Below are 15,047 nucleotides of genomic sequence, written 5' to 3' on the forward strand. Positions count from 1 at the left end.
GGAAAAAACGGGAAAGTAGTAGAGGAGAGTATAAGAGAAAAAAGATGTGAGATAAAAAAAGAAAGAGAAAATGTTTGAAGAAGAGATAGGGAAGTTTTTTTTTGTAATAAAAAAATTGACTTACGGCTGATATCACAATCGCCATAACGTGGTCCTCGATCGCGATCTCGGTCCGACCCTGAAGATTCGGTGGGAGATTCAAATCGGGCTACGTCGAATTTTTCTCCGGCATCCATCGCGAAAACCTTATCCATCTCCTCGTCGAGTTCTTGTACCGTTTCCGGGCCATGTCCGTCGACCTGGAAAATAAAGAGTTTTTTTTTTTAAATAAAAAAATGTTCTCAGAGAAAAATAATTAATTCTCAATAAAGTGCAAACATTATTATCCGATAACATCATTAAATTAATTAAATTGTGACGAAATGCAAATCGGAAATTTTATAGGGAAATTTCTCTTTTAATGAGAAATTATATTAAAATACAATTATATTTACTAGCTTTATTTTCTTTTTAATGGTTATAATATTGAATCAATATTACATTATATTAAGTGGAAATGTTAATTTTTTAATAAAATACATAGATTTTGAACCAAATGGTGTTACTTTTTAACTCAAAAAGATCAATTTTCAACCAAAAATAGAATAGTTTAATAGCATTATTAGGCCATAAACATAAAATTTCTCTCAAAAGAGACGAATTTTTAATAACAAATTTTAATTTCAAAGAAATAGTTTATTTTCATACATAAACAGTTAAATGTGCAATTAAACAGTTAAATTATTGACTAATAAATTAAAATTTTCAATTAAAAATGTCAATATTCAATTAAAAATAGAAATGTTAAAGTTTTAGTTGACCAATTTAAAAAAAACGAACTGTCAACAAATTTTGAAATTTTCAACAACAAAAAAAATCTTAATTAAAAAAACGACTTTAAGTAAACACCCGCATTAAAAAATTCTATCAAGAGAGATTAATTTGCAACTAAGTCCTGACAAATTTGCAACGAAATAGTTACATTTTCGAACAACAGAGATTGAATTTTCAAAATCAAAAGAAGAATCTTCTACAAACCAGTTGGAATTTCAGCCCGAAAATAGGAATTTTCAAACCAAAAAGACGAATTTTCAAAAAAAAAACAGGTAAATTTTGAATAAAAAATATCCATTTGCAAATAAAAATAAAGCATTTTTAACAAAATAGATTTTTAACCAAAGAAACGAAAGAAAAAGAAATAACCAAAAACATGAAATTTTTAACAAATAGTTCAACGAAGTAGAAGAATTTTCAAGAAAAAGATAGGAATTCTAAACAAAAAATGTGTTAGTTGATATTTTAACCAAAAATGATTTCAATTTTTTAAATAAAAAATAATTTAATTCAGCAAAAAATACAAAAATACGGGTTTTTAACAAAGCAGTTGAATTTTCAACTAAAAAGTTTAACCTTCAACTAAAAAAGATTAATTTTCAATAAAAATAGAATATTTAAATTTTAAGTTTAAAAAATTAATTTTGAAATAAATAATATTTTTTTACAAAATAGTTACACTTTCAACCTAATAGATAAAAAATAACAAAAAACATGAAGTTTTAAGAAAGTAGTTCAACCAAGTTGTAGAATTTTCAACCAAGGTATAGTAATTTTATGCGCAAAGTCTAATAAATATTTTAACAACAAAAAGATGTTTTAATTTCAAATAAAAAAACAGTTGAACTCAACAAAAAATATGAATTTTCAAGCCAAAGATTAATTTCTAACCAACAAGATTAATTTTTAACAAAACACAAGAATTTTCAACCAAATTATTGACTTTTCGGCCCGAAATTATAGATTTTCAATAAAAAAGATAATACTTCAAGAAAATATTTCAAGCTGATAATTAAGGAATGCACAGTCTTAACACAGTTTTTTTTCGTTATCACCTTATAAAAATCCAAATATTGCATACTCAGAATAAAATTCCATTTGCATTTCGAATAAAAAACTGACACAATTAAATAGGCACTGTTGCTTTAAATACTAGGTATACGCATTTTGGTTCAATTCATTTTATAAGTTTTTATTCAATGTGTGGATTTTTTTTTTTTTTTTTGAAAAATTCAATTCCCGCGGCAGTGTAATCTGGCCAGGACCGCAGCTTTAGCTCGACTGGGACCGGAACCGGAAAGCATCTGAATTTGAAAGGCCGGGTCGATGCGAATCAGCCTTGAACTTGAGCTTTCGTGACGTACGTGAGTCGCGATAGGCTGAGGAAGTGTGCAGAATAAATTAGGTAAAAATTACTGAAATTAAATTCAGATTCAATAAAAATGTCAACTCTTCCTTGAAGTCAAAAATTCAAATTCAAATTCAAAATAATTCGCCCTTAAATTTATTTTAAACAAAAAAATAAGTTAATAAAATAAACCAGGCCTTTAGTTTCAAAACCAATCAAAATTTTTCATATTTTTTAAAGTCCACAATTGAAATTGAAATACGAAATTTGTGGACATTGAAAAAAATGAGAATCCAATGGTCAAATTTTGACAACACACTATTAAATTCAATTCAAATAAAGAAGGAAATAATTAAATAAATAAATCAGTCAATCGTAATTATAAAATAAAAAAAGAGTTAGTTTTGTTCTTATTTCTTACACGCCCGCAAAATGGGCATTCACTTTTCTAGAATTTTATTTAAGAATAATTCAAAATTAAAAGTATGGTCTTTAAGGGGATTAAAATGGCTCGGGTTTTCGACAAATCCATAGTACGTCTATAAAAATGCCTTTTTAATGTAATATTTTAACCACATAATCTAAAGGCGATTTCACTAGCGGGAGCAAAGCAATTTTCACGAAAAATGTTCTTATTGTTCTTTTTTTTTTAATTTAAAAATGAGCGTTCCTTTGCGCCTGTAAACGGCAACACGCCAGATAACATTTCATGCCGGGCTGCAGTCACCCGACCTAGTTTCAAGTCAATTTAAATTCAATTTAAATAAATAATTGAATGAATAAAATGAAAAAAGAGGATTTTCAGCTATTATTACGTGCACGCGCGCTTACCGCGCGTTTACGTACGAATAATTTTTTATATTTTTATTTTTTTTTATTTTTTTATATTTTTTATATTTTTTATATATATAATAATTACGAATAATTTTTAATATTGAAAGATTTCTTGTAGTCCAAAATTCCAATTAAAGAAAAAAATTCGTGGAAATAAAAAAAATCGAGCGGTCTAATTTGGAAAACACACTCTTAAATTCAATATAAATAAATAGATAAATAAATAATTAAATCAATCAATAGATAAACAAAAATTAAAAAAGAGGGTTTTTAAATGTTATTTCATGTACGAGCTCTAAGCGCGCGTTCACCTGCCTGGATTTTTATTTTATAATAAGTCAAAATTGAAAGTCTGCTGAAACGTCCAACATTCAAATTTAATAATGAAATGTTTAGAAATTTAAAAAAAAATCTGGACAACACACCCTCAAATTTAATTATAATAAAAATTAATAAATGACATGAAACAAAGTCAGATAATTGGTTCAGATAAAAAAAAAGAAACGATCCAATTTTGTACAACACACTCTCAAATAACATTCGATTAAAAAATTAAAATGAAAAGGAAGGTTCTTGGTTCTTCTTTAGAATAAGTAAAAATTTAAAATATAAAGTTAATTGATCGTCTTTTCCCATTTAAGGAATATTTTTTCAAGTCATAAAAATTAATAAATTATTACTTTCCAACCTAAATTTTTTTCAATTTATGTATGGAACACTTAATTACAAAGTCTGAATCTGAATATAAAGTATTTAAAACTAAAATAACAAAATTTTGAGTTGTAAATTTAACAAATTTTTAGCAAATAAAAATTAACTTTTCTGAATTCAAAGTATTTAAAATTAAACAATTTCAAATTGTACATTTGTAACATTTTTAATAATAATAAAAATTTAAAAATTGGAAGCCCTCTGTTAATAATAGAATTTTTTTACATTTTCCGATAACTTTCAATATCACTCATTTAATATCACATACAATGATTCATTTTTTAATGAGATTGATTTTTAGAGTCTGAAAAGTTTAATATCTTATTTACATTTTTTTCCTTAATGAAAAAAGAGAAATTTATTATTTTAACATTTTTATTCAATTGGAAAGTTTTTTTTTAATATTCAACATTTTGGGTTATTTTTTTATTGAGTTGCAGAGGGGGGGGGGGGGTCTATGATTTGAACATTTTTCTTGAGATAAAATTGGGAGAATTTTTTATTTTTAATTTTTTTATGAATTGTAAGAGGGCCATTCTTTATTTTTAATATTTTAATTGAGTTGGAAGGGAGAAAATTTCGTTTAATTTTTTTCTGAATTGGAAGAGGATTTTTTTTAAACATTCTTAGCGAGCTAAATGGGGTAGATTTTTTTAAATTATTTTTGTGTTAGAAAATTAAGTTAGAATACATTAGGATTCAAAGTCGTTATAAAAATTGATACTTTTCAAATTGTGTATAACGCTTTTAAAATTGATTCATTTTAATCGAAGGTGGAAAAGTAGCTTATTATAGATAATGTTATTTTCAATTTAATTAATAAATTAAATCGCTATTTAATTTAATAAAATATTTCATTATAATGTAAATAATCAGTATAATGTGAATTATGTCAGTTATAAATAATATTTTCATTAACTTATACATTTATTTTTATTATAATTTACACACACACAAGCTTCATTTATTTTTTAATGCGTTTAATAAATCTATTTTTACTATAAAAATTTTTAAATTTTATACGAATTTCATAATTATGTATTAAATTGTCAAAAAAGGGTAATAAGCTACAAAAAAATAAATTTTATGGCTAAAATTTACATTTATGCATTTTCGCTATATTATTGTAAGCTATTTATTATGTAAATACTTCGAATCTTTGTTTTTTATTAAAAAATTGATCTATTTCGGTAAAAAAAAGTTTATTATAGAAATTACGCTTTTAGTTAAATAAATTTAATATTTTTTGTCGAAAATCAATTTTTTTGGTCGAAAATTTAACTATTTCGTTAAAATCATATTTTATTTTCTTACAAACTTATTTCTCTAACTGAAAATCCAACTATTTTCTTTTTCATTGAAAAATTATCTATTTTAGTTAAAAATCATCTGTTTTGTTAAAACTGTGTCTTTTTCGGTAGAAAATTAAATTTTTTAGAAGAAAATTCACGTATTTTGTTAAAAATGATTCTTTTTGTAACAGGAAATTATTCTTTTGGTTAAAATCCTATATTTTTGGTTGACAATTATTTTTTTATTGGAAATTAATTTTTTAACCAAAATTTCAACTATTCCATTTTTCGTCGGATTTTTTTTCCCGTAAATATTTTTGTTTTGTGAATTCAACTTTTTTTTAAAAAAAATTCGTCTTTATGACTTGAAAACTCAACATTTTGTATGATTTTTTTTCTTTATTGATTGCAAATTAAATTATAAATAAATAAATTATAATACATATAATATATATATAAATAAATTAAATATTTTTTGGTGGAAATATCATCTATGACACTTTCTGTTTTGAACTCATTTTTTAACAAAAAAATTAACAATTGCGTTGAAAATGTAACTACATTGTTGAAAATTCTCTTTTTATTGCTTGAAAATGAATTATTTTTAATAATTAATGTGATTTGTTTTTCTTAGAGAAAGATTTTTATTAAGATACACGTTTTTAATTAAAAGAGAAATATTAATATAATATAAATATTTAATTAATACGGAATTAATCCATTTAATTATTCTCTGATGTGGTGGAAAATCAGGGAACATATAGCATGCAACTTCAAGATGAATCTGTAGTCACATTGTCACCTTCGTGAATAAATAATTTTCATAAATGAATAATTTAGACTGATTAAATAATTTTCATGATTGAATAATTTAGACTGATTAAATCATTTTGCTCAGAATAAAAATAAGCTGATTCTACTAACAGATACAGATGGAAAAAATTGATTTTTAAGCATGAGGGAGGAAAAAAAAATCAAGTTGCTCCTAAAAAAAAAAGCAATTTTTCATAAAGTATAAATATGGTAAAACTATGATAAAGGCCACGAACTATTTCAAGACTTGAAACTGCAACGAGTCATTGATTTCTCATAGGAAGCATGTATAGAAAATGGAATTTCATCATTTTAGCTTCCGGTTCAAAGCCTCCTTTTTCATTTGAAAATCATAATTCTGTATTTATAATTTATTAAATACCACGTATAAAATAAATTCTATTTGTTCATTTATTTTTAAAAGATTTTTTTTCATTATTCTATTAAGAAAATTCAAAACAAAATAATTGAATCAAATTGCAGAGGAAAAAAACTGGAAAACTAATTTTCTTTTAATCGAGTACCAGTTTTCAGTTAGCGGAAAAATAAAAAGGGGTTTCCGGCAGAAGTAGGCAACAATTCTCAAGAAATCAATTTCAGATTGACAGCAGATGAATAAATAATAATAAAAGTGAATTTAATTTCATTCACTTTTAATCCACTTAATTCTCAATATGAAAAATGGAAAGGGGAGATTTTGAAAATATTGACGAGGAGCCAAAAATGAAACTTGCCTCGATCGCGTTTTAAGAACGACTTCCTGGACCGACAACTGCCTTGGGCACACTCGAGAACAACATCCCGGTCAGGAGTGAGTGAGATCTCCAACTCAAAAGTCGGGACTGATCGTGACGAGTCGGGAATGTTCGTGCGTCGCGACCGCGTCGCCACGGATCCGCCGCGCCAGGTCGATATCAACCTGCGACCCTCTCCACCCCATTTATCTGCCCAGGTAGCTCTCCGACCCCGAGTGGATAAGTTATTTCGATACATTAAATATGAAAAAGATTTTTTTTTTGCCAAAAAAATTATGCAAATTTTCCATTGGTTTACTTAAATTATTTATAACAAAGCTAAATGTTGACAATTTTCTGGGATCTCAGCAGACGGTGAAACTATTTTTGGAGATATGAGATGCAGAATAATTTTTTCCAGCAAAGAATGGATGAAGATTTACTATTTCTGTACCGAAATTATTTACAATAATGTTAAATGATACTTGTTCAGAATATTTTATTATTTATTAAGTCCGTTAAGCTCTTTCGACACATATTAGAAAGAAAATAATTTTTTGCCCCAAAAAATGTAAAAGAAATTTTATTTATCAAGCTCAATTATTTATAACAAAGATAAATGTTAAGTCCCCATAGTCCAATATCTCCAGTTAAGTCCCCAGTCCAATATCTAATTGTTAACCTAAAATATTTATAAAAAAGATAATATTACGTTTAAATTAAAAAAATAAAAAATGCAAAAAATTAGGAATACCACTTAAATTTTCAATAAAAAATTAATTTTCAACTAGATAAAATAAATTTTCAAGCAAACAGATGAATTTTCAAAATAGAAAATTTAATTTTTATCAAAAAAGACAAGATTTCAACCCAAAAGATTAATTTTCTACCGACGAAGACAAATTTTTAACCAAACAGAAGAATTTTCAAACAAGATCAAAATTTCTATGAAAAAAACGTTCAGTTAAAGAATGAAAGTTCAACTAAAATTATGGATTTTCAACCTAAAAATTAAGTTTGAACACAATAGTTGAATTTTCAATCCAAAAGAATAATTTTCTACACAAAAAAGGAAATTTGCAAGAAAATACATAAATTTCATACTAAAAAGATCAATTTTCCCGCCTAAAAAAAATGCAGTAGGAGAAAAATGTTAACAAACTAAAAATGTGTATTTAGCTAAGGAAATTAATGCATAACCTGAAATAGAAGAGGTAAATTTTCAGTAAAAAAATTAATTTTCAATCAAATAAGTGCATTTTCAACCAAGAAGATTAAATTTCTATCAAAAAGATAACATAAAATTTCAAGTTAAATAAATCAATTTTCAACAAAAAAAAAAAATCAATTTTCGAATAAATAGTTAAGTTTTCAACCAAAGAAAAAATATATTTAATCATACAGATGACATTTCAACTAATAAAATGACTGTCCTATAAAAAACGATTTTTTCAGAAAATAGTTCATTCTTTAACTAAACAGATTCACTTTTAAACTAATATAGAATTAGTTAATTTTCAGTGAAAAAAATTAATTTTTAAGAAAATAGTTAATTTTTCAACTAAATATATGAATATTCAACCAATATTCAACTAATGAGATTACTTTAAGAAAAAAACGAATTTTCAACAAACAAACAAAAATTCATTTTTAAACAAATAGTTGAATTTTCATTCAAAAAAAGTTTCAATGAACAACAAAAAAAACGAATTTTCAAATAAATAATTGAATTTTTAAACAAAAAGAATTTATCGATCAATTGTTAGACGAAAAATAATTTTTTCCACAAAAAATAGATGAATTTTTTTAATTTGTTTATTTAGATCAATTATAATAATGCTAAACGACATGTGTTAATATTTTTTATATTTCAGTAAATCCGTTAACCTATTTCTATACAAAGGTGACAGTAAGAATTTTTTTCGGGAAAAAATGATGAAAATATTCTATTTGTTACCATAAATTAATTTTAAAAAAATAATAAGACTAACAAGAATTTTTTCTGCGAAAATAGGATAAAAACGATTTATTTGTTAATTTAATTTATTTATAGCAAATATAAACGTAAAGTGTTAAAAATTTGCTGGAAATTAAAAAGTCCGCGAATATATTCAGATAGATATAAGACGAAGAATAGTTTTTTTTCCAGAAAAAATAGATGATGATTTCCTATTTGTTTGTTTAAATTATTTATAGCAACAATAAACATACTGTGTTAACAATTTTGTATACTTTAGCAAGACCGTCAAGCTATTTCGATACATATTTATACAACAAATAATTTTTTTGATAAAAAAATGATGAAAAAGGTCAATTTCTTAACCTAAATTACTAATAACAAAAATAAATCTGAATTGTTAACAATTTTCTGAAGTTCAATAAGTCTGAGAAGTTGCCTCGATACATAGTATATGGCAACGGATTTTATTTCTCATTAAAAAGTAACGATGATTGTTTCTTTCCTTATAAAAAATTTACTAATTATTTTGTAGGGGGGGGGGGGGTAAAGTAGGGGATTTATTAGTAGAAGAAGGGATGAAGATGGAGTGGGGAGGGAAAGTAGTAAAGAGGACAAAAGAAGGGGAGGGGTGGAAAGGGCAAACGAGGGAGAGGGGGAGTAAGGTGGAAGGCTAATGGCCGAAGAGAGAAAAAGTAGGGGAAGCGACGACACGATAGGACTGGATGACAGGACACGATAGGAGAGGGAAGTGTACGAAAAGTAGGAGTGAGAAGAAAAAGGAAGTAAGAAATGTGAAAGAGGAAGAAGTATAAGGGAGAGTGATCAAGAGAAGAAACAAGAGGGATGTGAAATGGGTGAAGTAAGGGAAGGGAATGAAATTAAGGGAGATGATGGGAGGGGAAGTAGAGAAGATATATCTAATAAGAGGGGGGAGTGGACGAAGTGTAGGGACAGCAGGAGAGGGGATGTGAGAGGAGGGAAAGTATAATCGGGGAAGTGATCAAAAAAGAAGCGAGGGGGGATGTGATATGAAGAACTAAAAGAGGGTAATAAAAATACAGGAGATTATTGAAGAAGGAGTAGAGAAATGATTAGAGAGATCAAAGATCTTTAGAGAGATGTCGATTGTAAAGTTAGGGGTGTGAATGGGACAAAAATGAAAGGTTCAAGTGATGGGGAAACTGACAATGGATGAAAATGGAAATGGATCTCCATCAGAATACCCGTGGTGGATTCTGGAAATGCGAGTTGCTCAATGATAATGTGGGGGATGTGAACTGTTAATAAAAGGACAATAGAATGGCCAGGGTCATGCCTATCGAGCTGATGTGAATGTATAGGACTATAGGTAAAGCTGAAATATCGGCAGAGGAAAGAATGATGTGCTAGTCTCATGAGCTTTCAACAACTGTGCCACTGTCATCCCTTCCAACTTCCATCGACCTCTCCCTCCACACGACAAAAGCAAAGCCACTCAGTTGGGTTCTCGCAGTGACCTTGAACCTGAAAAATCCAGTCGGTATCCCTGGTAGCGCGTCAGTTCTACAAAGTACATTCTTCAAACTTGACCATTTATGCGGATCAAGTCAGAATTTTCTGCTTTTTCGATTACAATACTACCATTTTAAGTCTTAAACTTTTAGGTTTCGAAGTTAGGCATTTTTAACATTTTTTGTCTCATTTTTATATCAAACATTAGAAAACCGAGGTGTATCAAAAAATCTGAGATGAGGAAACTTTTCCAAGCATCTTGAAATATTAACTGGATTGTTAAGTCTTAAAATTTTAGGTTTCGAAGTTAGGCATTCTTAGAATTTTTTTTGTCTCGATTTTTTTAGTATCAAACGGTAGAAAATGAAGGTATTTCAGAGGAGCTGGGTGGAAGAAAATTTTCCGTGTATCATTAAATATTAAATGGAACCATTTTAAGTATTAAAATTTTAGGTTTCGAAGTTAGGCATTCTTAGAATTTTTTTGTCTCGATTTTTTTTATGAACCTTTTTTGGAAATACCTGAATACTAAATCAAACCGTTTTGAGCCTTAAAATTTTAGGTTTCGAATTTAGGAATTTTTAGAATTAGAAATAGATGAAACTGTTCCAGGTACCTTTAAATATTAAATGGAATTATTTTAAGTCTTAAAATTGTAGGTTTCGAAGTTGAATCATTTTTAAAATTTTCTAGATTTTTTTATATATTAACGGTAAAAAATGAGGGGTTTTTCGGAAGAGCTTGAGGGAACAAATTTTTTTGGATATCTCTGGACGTCAAATCGAATCATTTATGACCATAAAAAAATGACCAGGGAAAAATTTAACATGTCATATTTAAGAAGAATTATTACTGCAATAATAAAAGAATCGCTAATGAATAGCGGTTAGAGCACTGTTGATTGCATCCAGAAGATAGCCTTGGAGTTGAATTAAAAGTCAATCAATAGGTTTCTTTGATGATATTTTGAGTCAATTAAAAAAATTAATTTTCAACTTAAGATTAATTATTATTCAAGAAAGATATATTTTTAACAAAAACACATAAAATTTTATCCAAATATTAGAATTTTCAACAAAGTGATAGATTTTCAACTAAAATTATGAATATTCTACAAGATTAGTGAAATTTTCAGTTCAAAAAATTAATTATCAAACAAGAAGATTAATCTTTTACCAAGAACGACGAATTTTCAACAGAATACATAAACTTCACCGGCATAAAAAAAGAGAGAATTTTTGGGTCGCTGAGTCCGAATCCGAGAACCAAATAACCCAGTTGGCTCATAATTTTCCGAAAAACGCAAAAATAGACAGTAAACGACAAACTCAGTCGAGAAAGGTAAGGGATTAAAGTTTTTCAATTTTAATAAAACTTTCAGAAACTTTGTACGATAGTTTAAGGGATTCAGTAACCCAAATATCACATATAGATGGTTATTAAGTGCACGAAGCATATAAATGTTTTTTTTTTTAATTTAAAAAATAAAAAAATCGGCGATTACAGCATTTTTCCGTCTGTTTTTAAGTTTTTAATATAAACTATGACCTAGTTGCGTTATTTTGATCTTGAATTTGGATTAAGCGACCGAATATATATGTATTTTTTGCAAAAATATAAACGAAATATCGCGATTTTCGTCGAATTTACTTCTATTTTTGCGTTTTTCGTACAAACATGAGCCAACTGGGTTATATGGATCCCGGATTCGGATTCAGCAACCCCAAAATTAAATATGTATGCCGGTGCAGTCCGCCGGACAGACAAAACTTTTTTTGTGTATCGATGTTTTCATTCAAATACTTCAAATTGTCAGCTAAAAGAATATTAATTTTCATTCACACACTTGTATATTCATCTAAAAAGGATAAATTGTCAGTCAAGAATGGAATAGTTAGATTTTCAGTAAAAAAAATTAACAACAAAAAAGCAACAAATTTTCCCACAAAGTGATACAATTTCAACAGAAAGATGAATCTTTTACTGGATTAGTGAAATTTTCAGTTGAAAAAAATGTCAATCAAGGAAATTTAATTTTCTACCAAGAAAGATGAATTTTCATCCAAATTCTTGAATTTTTAATTAAAAACAGATTCATTTTCAACCAAGGAGTTAAATTCTCATCCAAAAAAGATGAATTCTCAACAAAAAATGTAATAATTGATATTGCAAACAAATAAAATTTTAATTTTAAATAAAAAAAGAGTTCAATTGAATAAAAAAAGACGAATCTTTAAACGAAATCTGTGAATCTCCAACTAAGAAAGATTTTTTAGTCTAACCAAACCATTGAATTTTCAGTGAAAAAAATTAATTCACTACAAAAAAAACAGACTAATTGTTCCAAAATAGTTAAATCCGATAATATTAAGCTACTTTTAAAAATGAAAAATATTTTTATTTAAATTTTTATACTACAATTTAAACAAAATTCAAGCACGCTCCCGACAAAATTCCTAGAATAAAGAATCTCTTTTGAAAGCGAAGTTTATTTTGATAAAAAAAAATTTTATTTAAAAAATGTTTTTAATACATTAAAAAAAGTGGAAAGATTCTTTCGCTACAAGTTTCTCTCTTGGATTCTAAATGATATAATAACTTTACCTGAGGGCTCGATCTGGAACTGATTATTTGATATTTAGTGGAGTGGCGCATCTGTCATAAGGAAAACGCGCTTTGAAATCCACGCGCTGACTAAATGTAATCCTTCGTATTACGATACAAGCGATTGACACCGGTCTCGTTAATGTAATTTGGAAGGCTTCCGGGCTTGCGTAAGTGCAGTATTTTCAGTTTAGACGATCGAACTCTAAGTAAGGTCTCTTGAATTAGAAATGTATACAAAACTGAGACCTTATGTGACCGTGCGGTAACCATGCATGGCCGTGCGGTAAACGCGAGTGACCTTGCAGTGACCGTGCGGTGATCATACGTGTCTGTGTGGTCAACTGCAAGCTTCGGCAATGAATCAAGAAGAATTAAGAATATTAAAATAACAGATTTCCCAGCATTAAATGCTCTCAAAGCAGGGAGAATAATTTAATTTTTTATGAAAATATAATAATAAAATGTTTTTAATAAAATTATTGGTCAATATGAAATGCTTTCAGTTCCTAAGATTTCAAGTCAAATTGTATTTGCAATAAAATAGTTCAATTTTCAACAAAAATAGATTTTCTACTAAAAGTGATTAATTTTCAGGCGAAAAAAGTGAATTTTCAACCAAAGATTGAAATAGTTCTATTTTCAGTTTAAAAAAAAGAATTTTCAACAAAGCTTTTGAATTTGAAAAATGTTCAAAATTAAGAAAATGGCGGCGGTTTTTGTAAACATACTAAAAAAATTGTTAACAAAATATCTGCAATTTTATCACAATATATTGATTTCCAAAAAAAAGTAAGACTTGAAAAAAATGAATTTTTAACAACGACACAAAACGAATTTTCAAATAAAACTGAAATAGTTCCATTTTCAGTTAAAAAAAAAGAATTTTCAACAAAACAATTTATAACTTTTTTTTTAACAAAGCTTTGGAATTTGAAAAATGTTCAAAATTAACCCTTCGAGTACACACTGGGTCATATTGACCCCGTCGCCAACTTTCACCGACTACAGTTTCTGTAGCATGCCGAGTCATCAGTCGTCGTTGAGAAGCAATTGAAATCGAAGCAGGGTCAAGGTGGCCCATGTGTGTACATGACGTCGAATTTAATCAAATTTGTATTTTTCATTTTCATCAATTATAAAAATTTGTTAGTAAAAAAAGTGCCAAAAATGTTTTTAAATTTTCTGCAAGTATACCTCTTAATTTTGGTTAGTTAAAAGGTTTAGTAGGTATGAAGTTACAGACAACCAAAAAGTGAAGAGGGTCATTTTGACCCAGTGTGTAGGAAATGTTTGAAAAATAGGTGTTTACTTGAAGGGTTAGGAAAATGGCGGCGGTTATTGTAAAAATACTGAAAGTAAATTTTCTCAAAAAACCTACACTTATATTTTTTACCAATTTTTTCTTGAATTTCTACTATCTTCTATCACTCTTGGCTCTGGAAGTTTCCACCATTTTTGTTCAATATTTAAGAAAAATGTGTGTTTGTATAAGGAAACCTTCCTGTGAATTTTACGTGGGCTACACAATTTTTATCATTAGAAGATTTTTAAATATAAATCGAATTTAAAAATTTTTTGCTGAAGTAATTTAAGTTACAAAAATAATGCCAAGACAAGACATTGTTTGACTACAAAATTTTTTTAACAATATATTTAATTATAGTTTACATTTATACAGATATTTTTCAATAAAAATATTGAGCTCTTAAATTAGTTTAAAAAATAAATAATACATGGGCCCACATTTTTAGATTTTTATTATTCATTTATTGAGTTTCTTCATTAGCCTCACAAGGTATTTCCCTCATAAAAGCAGAAGATATTCAACAAAAAATTGGCAAAAACCAGTATCTGGAAAGAAATCTGAAATGTTTCAATTCGGTCAAAAGTTATATAAATTTAACCCTCAAACGGTACACTGGTGCGAATTCGCACCCGAAGTTTTTCATTTTATTGTCATCCACGCAAACAAATCTGCAGCGGGTTATCACCAAATATGTTAAATATATATGTTAAATATGTGCGTTATATGCATAATTCCGCAATTTTTCTTCTTAAATGATTTTAAATGGATTCGATCTATGAATTAACTGGATTAAAAGTTGGTAAAGTTGGTTTAAAAATGTTCAGAAATTTGAAACGAAATGCCCTATAATTTTAATTTTGAAAAATTCTTTGATGCTACTATTTTTCCAGATGACTTTCTCCTGCCAGGCGCCTCCGGAAGTGAATTTTCGATTTCCCAGATGTTTCAAGAATATCTTTCGGTATGTGGCACAAGTCTATATGAAATGTTTTGCAAAAGAATATACGAGAAGTTGATTTTGAAAAATTCTTTGATGCTGCTATTTTTCCAGATGATTTTCTCCTGCCAGGCGCCTCCG

The 15,047-nt window shown here is 27.5% G+C and overlaps 1 protein-coding gene across 2 annotated transcripts in view; it reads right to left on the minus strand.

The window, feature by feature from the left end:
• LOC117176299 (band 3 anion transport protein) overlaps window positions 1–15,047 on the minus strand; it is a 177,653-nt gene that overhangs the window by 103,034 nt on the left and 59,572 nt on the right. The window contains exons 1-2 of one of the 2 annotated variants that reach the window (XM_033366497.1): window positions 1,929–2,005; window positions 125–299 (exon numbers count right to left, since the gene is read on the minus strand). In XM_033366497.1, the coding sequence (XP_033222388.1) occupies window positions 125–299; window positions 1,929–1,952 (199 nt within the window). In that variant the 5' untranslated portion in view covers window positions 1,953–2,005. Of the gene's footprint in view, window positions 1–124; window positions 300–1,928; window positions 2,006–15,047 lie in introns of those variants that run through there. The other variant, XM_033366496.1, reaches the window with a different exon arrangement.

This window comes from Belonocnema kinseyi, chromosome 7 (assembly GCF_010883055.1).
Source record: "Belonocnema kinseyi isolate 2016_QV_RU_SX_M_011 chromosome 7, B_treatae_v1, whole genome shotgun sequence".
NCBI classification, from domain to species: Eukaryota; Metazoa; Arthropoda; class Insecta; order Hymenoptera; family Cynipidae; genus Belonocnema; species Belonocnema kinseyi.